We start from the raw sequence: 9,074 nt of genomic DNA, 5'->3' as shown, positions 1-9,074 counted from the left end.
GGATCGTCCGTAATCGTGCACATCCTTATCGTAACGCTGAGTATCAACACTAACCCGCTCACTCACTCCTGCTTCACAGGTCCATGGCCAGCTTGACCTTCTAATGTGGATCCGTGCTATCAGATGTTATCAGTTCATGACAACAATCACAAGGACGGTGGATGTTTTAAAGATAAACTAAAGGCACCCCTCCAGGTGCTCCAGGTAAAATAAGTGTCTGGCCAAAAAAAAAAAACTCGCTAAACTTTTCCCAGTTTCCCTTTTTCAGTTCTCCATGGAAACCTGATAGACAAGTATGTGTTTGGCTTTGACCTGCCCTCTAGTGGACACCTGCCTGTCTCATCACGAGTGATCAGAACAGTCTTAGATTACACCATGACCGAATTTCAGCTGCACCACGGACACCTAAAGTGCTGACAATTTCGGTTAAAAGTTCTCAGTGGTGACTGAGAAGAATAAAATAGTTCTTCATCATTCCTCATCATCACTCACAGATAAACAGTCACACCATATTGTGTTAAAGCCTGTACTTCAAGTTATGTTGTAGGAGTTCAATGTTGGTCTAAATCCTTCTGATCTTATCCTCAAACAAAACTAGAAACACTTCAGGAGTTTCGAAGTCGTCATCTGATTCTGAGTCTACAAGATTTCAGGGAGACAAGTGTGTCACATTTTTTAATGGTCCATCTGGAAACAAGGCCACCACGAGGATCTACTTCCCTCATGGAAGAAGGAAGCCGGCGTGTTTACAGCTGACAATAAGAACTTATAAGGATCAGCAGAACGGTGGATTTTACAAAGGATGTGATGTTCACGGTATAGACTCATTCATTTGCATGTTTTTTTTTCCCCCTAAACTGTGATCGCCTGCTCGACATGCCAGTCAGACACGATCTTGTCTGATCCTTGGCCAATAAAAGCTGCCTTGGAGTCCAGCCCTCCTGTCGGCAGGTCTGGGTTCATGAGACTTGAAGCAGACTGATCACATCAGAATAAGGGAAGGCAAGTGAGAAAAACAAAGTGGACAAATAGAGCGTAGTGACGAAACGCAGATAAAATCTGAGGCTTAATGCTCATTCATCTAACAGCGTGTGTATGTTAGAAATGTTCAATGTACACAAAGTGATGTCTCATCATCACAGCCTAAATTCTCTTAAGTTTTGTCTCCAAAGCTTCAGAGAAAACAAACAGGCTTCTAACACTGATCTTCATTTCATCTGTTTACCGATAATCTCATTAATCAGACATGACGCTACATAACACAATTTCTCCAGGAGACATCTGGAGCTGTGTGGAAGGTCTAAAGGATTAGGCTTACCTGAAGTTAGGGGCAGAGGCCCACTCCAGGGCGAGGCAGGCCAGGTCCACTGCGGCGTAGACCAGCAGGAATAAGATGGTGACGACACTCGCTATGGTGTTCAGCTTCCCTGAGAACAACACCAGCTACATGCGCGCGCGCACACACACACACACACACACACACACACACAGGTGAATAGAAGTCATTCATTAGAGAGTAGTGCAGAAAGCTCAAAGTGACCTACAATACACACACACACCCTTAAATCCCACTTTATTTCTGGATTTACTCTCTACTTCACTCACACACACACACACACCGCTGCATTCCTAATGAACTTGAAGACACTGGGGTTGAGAAAAAAAAATAATCAAATAAGAAAATTAAAGGAATACTTCAAACAGATCTTTACGATGCTCCAGCTTTACGGCCCCCGAGCTGATTATTTTCCGATAAACAGCATGTCCCTGAGTGTTTTATTCCTCTTATACTACAGCAATCTACCAACAATTACTATTCTGATTTATTTACACACATGTTTATCAGTATATAAGTTGCATTTTCTACTCAGGCTCCGGTTGTCACTTACGCTATAGCAGCGATAAACCGTCGTTACCTCACCTACTTCACCGTATTCTCTCTCTTCAGGTTAATAAAAGAGAAGAATACGGCTGGTCATGTTACTGAAAAATCACAAAAAAAAAACCTTGTGTGTCTCTATGTGTGTGTGTGTGTGTGTGTGTGTGTGTGAATTAGAGTCTCCTGTCCTGTAGCACTAAAGGACATCTCATACACAGAGGGAATAAATGAAGTCAGAAGTGCTGAATCATCTCCCATTCATCACCGCTGACTTAAAGCCGGAGCATGGCGGTTATTTAAATCTCTCACCCTGGAGTTTCTTGGTTTTCTTACCCGAGCATTCACACGGTTTAATAAGCTGAACGAGTTCTTATTTTCATCCAGGCATTGGCTTAATAATACTCCCAACACTGTCATCACTCCTATCAGGAGTGAAGAGAGGACAAGGAGAGCATGTGGAGGAGGTGATGAGGAGACCATCAGAAGGAGGTGATGTGGAGATATACAGGAGGAGAAGGTAATAAAGTGATAAAAAGGATGAGGTGATGAAATGAGTAGATAAACAGGAGGAGATGTGAAACGGGAGCTGGCGATGATACAAACAAGAGCTGGTGATGACAAACAGGAGGTGTTGAGATAAACATGGGTCCTTCCCACAAAGTGTCCCTCCAGAGTTTTCCCTAAAACGGTTCTAATTCCTGATGATAAAACAGTCTGTTATAAGGTTCTAAGTGGAACTTTTATGGATGACTGATGAAGCCTTAATCAAATCAACACATGACTTATGATTCACAAGTGATCTTGGATTAGTACAGAAGCAGCTCTTCAAAAGTTCTCCATGTGTTTCTTTTTTTCGTGTTGAAATGGTTCTTTGCCTCCTAATTTGGGACCAAATGAAAACATTAAAGCTTCCTTAGAAGGACAACTAATAACTAATTACACACAAAGTTCTTCTGGGTTCTCCAAAAGATTCTTTGCATATTAATGGTCCTAAACCTCCTAAGATGGCTGTATTTCCTATCAATCCGTTTAGGGTTCTCTTAAGTAGAACCTTTAATTCTTAAGTTAGTAGAACAGAGTAGGAAAGTACTTGAACTCTTACAGTCCAAATTAAAAGGGGTTTTCTTGGGTTCTTTGCATATTAAGTATTCTTAGCTACAAGTGTTCTAGTTCCTTAAAATGAACTATATTCTTTTCTATAGTTCCACATACTGTACAATCCTTAGAGGTTCCTCTGAAGGGACAACCAAAGAACCCTTAAGACTCATAAGCGAGTAAGACTGGCCAGTAAAGCTTACACTCTCAGACGAATCACTCAAATGGAGTTCTGAGGACTTTTGTTTTGTGCATATTAAGGGTTCATAGTCTATGAGATGGTTCTTGAGAAAAAGATAAAGGTTCTAAAATGGCTTTAGAGTTTAGAGAAGATAAGAAAATTTGTCGAGAAAACTGAAAAGGATTCGCAGAAACCTTCTAAATTTAAGCTCGTTGTACAGAGGGGTCCAGATTCAGATTTGACCTTTGTTTTGTACACGAACGTATCAATAATCGTTCCATTAGCATCTTTAACGCTACGTAGCTGCAGAATACAGTGACTAACACGAGCCAAAAAGTGGCAAAGTGATAAAGTAGTACAGAAATACATGGAGGATCCGGAGAACAAGTGCTGCACCAGAACCAGCTGTTCTCTCCAAGGACAGATTCTCATCTGCAAGTTATTTGTTAAACTCGAGGGCTCTTTTTTATATGCACTCAAGCCCCTGTGTGTACGTGTGTGTGTGTGTGTGTGTGTGTGTGTGTGTGTGTGTGTGGGTCCTTTCTAATGGAGGTTATCTACAGTTTAATAGTGCAGATGAGACGATGTGACGGAGCATTCACGCAAAACTAAGGGTCAGGTGCGGAGGTGTTCCAGGTCACGTCATGGTGCTCCTCAGGGATAATGGAAGTGCATCTCTTAAAATCACAGGACTATTCTGGATAGAGAGAGGACTTTTAAATACACACTCCTCCTCCCGAGAGACATAGATTGAAAGAGGGACAGAGAGCGAGAGGGGGGGGATAATAAGAGAAAGATTTTAGAGAGAAGTGAGCAGAAGATGGATGATGGACGATTACAGAGCTCTAATACTGTATATAACAGAGATAATTGTGATAAAGAGATTATTTTTCCTAAAGCTGCACCGGGCTGGGGTTAAAATCTACTAAGTTTAGAACAGTCGTCAGAAAAAAAAAAAGGAAAAAAGAAAAACGTCCTTCATCTAAGAGCCATGAAATCGTCAATGAGGTTGTGAAAGTGAAACAACGTTACACTCAAAAACAGACTCAATTTTTAAAGGGAACTGGTGACGATGTGGGCGGCACCAGATAATGTGCTCATGAACGGAATGAAACACAACGAGACTTTCTGTTACAGGGGGATAATGAAAAGTAGCTATTCCGCATAATCCCAATAAAATTCGTCTCCGCTGTCGAAGGTGTATTTTCCGACATATTTAGGACAGAGGAGCTTGTGTTTTTTTTTGCAGTAACATGACAAGAGAGTCACAGTTCTGATATCTGGAAGAACAGATGAACAGGATGATTCTTTAATAATATTTACATTCACTGATTCATTTAGACTTTATTATCCTGTGGCTGTACAAAGGAAACAAAATGTTCTGTCCTCGCTTGATGCAAATTGACCTCTTGGTCCAGATCTTTAAATTTGCACAAGATACATGATCATAATGATCACCTTGAGAGGCTGGAAATCAAATTTTATGACTAATTAAGGCTGGACTGGTCGTGTAGGCGTTTCTACACGGTCTGTCTGGATGGATGGATCCACAAAATCTCTTAACAAAGGAGGAGGAAAAAAAAAAAAACAAGCGAGCATTTTTTCAAAAATAGCCCGAAAACATGGACAATATCTCAGCATCAGTTCGCACTTTCTGTCTACACACACACACAAACACACACACACACACACAAAAACACACACACACAAAAACACACACACCCCTTCAATCTTGCTTTTTTCTCCATTATCTGTGTAAGAAACTGATCAGGAGCAAAAGAAGAAAGATAAGAAGAAAGATGTAGGAAAAGGAAGGAGTGATGGATATGGAGCCTCATCCATTAGAAAAGAATAAAAAGAACCCACTCTAGTGGATCCACCGCCATCTATATTCACTTTATTTCTCCGTTTCATCACCTCACATTTCATTCATCCCTTGTTCCCTCTTTCTCCCTCACCTGCACAAGGAACCAGGAGATGAGAACCGAGACCCAGGGATTCCCGCTGCCCGAGGTTTGTCCAGCAGGGGACAGGACTTTACCTGTGGGATGAGGCGAAGAAGAAAAGAGCAGAATGAATAAAGAATTTATTCAGACCTTAAGGCCTTAAGACACCAAGCACACATCAGACATCAAAACAAATTATTTATAAAAACATGTACAGTAGCATTCACACAAAATCTGATTAGGTGGTAAGATCATTTATATCCAGCCTTTCTCTCCTTTAGTTTATAAAAAATGTATGTACAAGATCGATTGGCTTAAAAATGTCAGATTATTTTAATGTTACTGCGATTTGCTGTCAAAGTTTATAGGTTTTAAAAACGTTTTTCTATCATGCTCCAGTTTACTGAATATTTTATGAAACTCACTTTCTTATTGAAAGGAAGAAAATGAATAAAATAAGGTCATTCTAATAAAAACGAATGTGATGGTGTCATATAAAAGGAGGAGGAGTTAACGTGTCTATGGTAGCTAATGTGATGTAGTGGCTGAGCTGCATAACTGAAAGTTTTAGCACAAGCAGCAGATAGGAGGCGCTCTTGGGTCTGAGGTTATCTCCCAGGTCACGGAGGATGCGTTGCTAGCCGCTAAGCTAGTACGACAGAGATACTTGGTACACCAGTATACACTTTCCCTGCTTTACTGTCCTCGCAGAGGGTCATGTGTAATATGTCTAATTTGTATAGTCTATACATCAGCAAGATCGTCACTGTACCCACCGAACAAGTCATCCTTGGCAAGCGCGTACAGTATGCGTGAGGCGCCGATCAGGTTGCTCATGGCAGCTGAGAGAGTGGAGGAATAAACACCGATGGTGACGAAGGGACGCCACAGATTAACGTCCCGCAGGAAACTGTAGTCCCTCTGTAACAGAACTCTGAAATAAAAACAGAGAAAGAGTGAGAGAGCAAGAAATACGGAGCTCCAATTCCTCTTTCCCACTCAGTAAGGAATCTTTACTCAGTAAGGAATCTTTACTTCATTCTTTACTAAAAAAATTAGCAAGTGAACATCATGAAGTGCATCTCCCATTTCCGGTCCCATCTTCTGTTCCCTAGAATTTTCCTCTTAATTCTTTTACATCCCAGTCCATTGCTTTACACTGTAGGAAAAGCAATTCTGTACCAATCCACAGAATCCTATTCTATTTCCATCCATACAATCCCCTTCCCTTCTATTACAATAGCTGCAATTATATTTAATTCCATTACTGTGTGCAGTACAATTCTGACCCCCTCCCTCATCCGTATTATCTCTCCCCTCACGTCCCCTTTCAGGTTGAGTCGTTTTTAATACTTATCACAGGCCTATTAATTACAGTTCAGACCCACACAGGACACACACACACACACACACACACCGAAACATCTCTTATTAAAATTGTATTTTAAATGTACAGAATTACACAACACTGACAGGTGAAAGATAGAGAATGAGAAAGAAAGTGTGTGTGTGAGAGAGAGAGAGAGAGAGAGAGAGAGAGAGAGAGAGAGCGCAGGGGTGAGTGTGTGACTGAGTGTTTTGTCTGTCCCCTGGCATTTCACTCAATATCGATTCCACAAAGTTAGAATGAGCTCTTGATAGAAATAGAGTGTGTGTGTGTGTGTGTGTGTGTGTGTGTGTGTGTGTGTGTGTCTTAGTTATACACAAAATGAATGCACAGGGTTAAAGAGCTGTTTTTAAAGAGGTTACTAGTGTCACCTATCCAACCTTTTATCCATTTCTCTCTCTCTCTTCACTTATTGAGTTATCGGTCTGTACATCTACATCTACAATTCCCTTCATGTCCTTATAACGCCCTTCCATTCCGTTCCATGCCTGGCACTACCAATCCCTTCCATACCATACCATGGTCCCTACCATGTTCTTTCTCTACCACCTCATTGTTATCCCCATTCCACCCCCCCCTATACAATTCCCTTCACTGCCATCCCATCCCTACAATCCCCATTCCATTACATCCGATTCCCGTTCCTACCATCCCCTTCCATTACATCCCTAACATCCCCTTTTATTCCATTCCTGTCCCTGCATACCCTTCCCTACCATTCCATTCCATCCCTATCCTTCCCATCCCCTTCAAGACCAGCCCATTCTATTCCATCGGCTTCCATAACAACTCCAGTCCCAGTCATTCCCATCATTTCCTTTACCTCAGCATAAAATTCCATTCCCTTCTAAAATTTCTCTCTTCAGTTTTTTCATTCATCCATCCACTCATCTGCCAACATTCGATCCCTCATCCCGTAATTCATTTATCAGTCAATTCCAGCATCTTTCAATCTATTGCTTTACCTCCAGCTATAGTTCCTTCATCCATTCTTCCATTATGTACTCACTCTTTCCATTTAGTAATCTATCCAAACTTTATATCCCTCAATCCAAACATTCTTTCATCCTACTATCCACTGATCTAATTCAATCATCGAATCTAACCTGCCATTCAACCCCTTCATTCATTAACCCTCACATCTGTTCATCCATCTCTCTATCCATTTGTCCAGTTAGCTACTGTTTTATTTGCTGCTGTAATCTGGTGTGTGTGTGTGTGTGTGTGTGTGTGTGTGTGTGTGTGTGTGTGTGTGTCGCCATAGAAAAAAAATAGAAAAAAGGACAAAAGGTGAAACAAACAGATATAGAGATCAAAAGGTGAGAGACAGACAGATTAAAAAGAGACAGACACAGAGAGACATACAGAAATAGAGGAAAAAACACAAAAAAGAGAAAGTGATAACGAGACAGAGAGACAGAGACTGACAGAGAATAAAGACAGAGAGAAAGAGGCAGAGAATGAGAGGGCAATAAAGAGAAAAACAGAGAGAGAGAGAGAACACGAGAGAGAAATAGAGAGACAGCGAGAGACAGACGGCGGTTGAGTTAAGTGCTCCCTGGAGAAAGTCAGGCAGCGGATCATTAAATGAAATCAATAACTAACAAGCCCAGTGGAGATCTCTACGGCAGTCTATCCATCTCTCTCTCTATCTGCCCCATCACTCAATCCATCTCTTCTTCTTCCTTTTATTTCCTTATTCTTCCTTCCCCTTTTTTCAGTGAGTGGATGCTCTGGTCCAGTCACTGAGTCTCTCTCTCTTTCTCTCGCTGTCTCTCTACCTAATCGCTTGATCTTTCATAACCTCCCTCTTTGAGCCACCTTGTTTTTTTTCTGTGTCCCTGTTCTCCACGCTTCAGAGAGCAAGTGGATGGAGAGAAATAAAAAGAAAGAAATAAGGAGAGAGAGAGAGAGAGAGAGAGAGAGAGAGAGAGAGGAGCCAGAGCCATATTTCTGCAGCCTTGTGATAGCAAGACCTGAAGACAGGGACAAAGGGAGCGAGGGAACAAGGGGACAGAAAATGGGCAGCAGTGAGACTTGTTGGTACAAACCATTTGCAATGAGAGACAGAATATGAGAGAAAGAGCGAGTGAGAGCGAGAGAAAGCGCACCAGACGCTTGAAAGCTGTGTGGTAGAGATAGCTGAACAAAAGAAGGATGGTGGATTTGAATTAATACAATTACACACTGACTCTGTAATGAATACATAAACTGGACCAATACACACAGAGAGAGAGAGAGAGAGAGAGAGAGACGTAATTATTGGTTGAATAATTTGCATATTAAGGCTCTATCACTATTTAAACATTATCGTCATGGTAGGGTGCGTCATGGTATAATTACATTTTAAATAAACAAATAGTCTAAAGAACCAATTTCTTTTGTTTATATAGTTATTTGGGGGTGTGGCCTAAAGGCTGAAGGTGGAGCTTGCACACTAAAAAAATGATTCAGATGAAAATAAGCTTCAAAAACTGTATCTGCGTTACTAATCTGCATTCGTAAGAGCTTTAAATCATTTCTTATCTGATTTATTTAATCCAAATTAAATGAGCCAAACAAAAACATGCACAAACAAGTGGGTGA

The 9,074-nt window shown here is 41.1% G+C and overlaps 1 protein-coding gene across 1 annotated transcript in view; it reads right to left on the bottom strand.

Annotated features, from left to right (window-relative positions):
* zgc:153039 (uncharacterized protein LOC767698 homolog) overlaps positions 1-9,074 on the bottom strand; it is a 32,045-nt gene that overhangs the window by 9,650 nt on the left and 13,321 nt on the right. Inside the window, 3 exon segments of the mRNA XM_047820900.1 lie at positions 1,319-1,443; positions 5,114-5,196; positions 5,878-6,035. Coding sequence (XP_047676856.1) covers positions 1,319-1,443; positions 5,114-5,196; positions 5,878-6,035 — 366 coding nt within the window.

The sequence above is a fragment of the Tachysurus fulvidraco genome, chromosome 11 (assembly GCF_022655615.1).
Source record: "Tachysurus fulvidraco isolate hzauxx_2018 chromosome 11, HZAU_PFXX_2.0, whole genome shotgun sequence".
Classification (NCBI taxonomy): Eukaryota; Metazoa; Chordata; class Actinopteri; order Siluriformes; family Bagridae; genus Tachysurus; species Tachysurus fulvidraco.
Note: the sequence above shows the minus strand (reverse complement) of the source record. Positions and strands in the feature narration are given on the sequence as shown.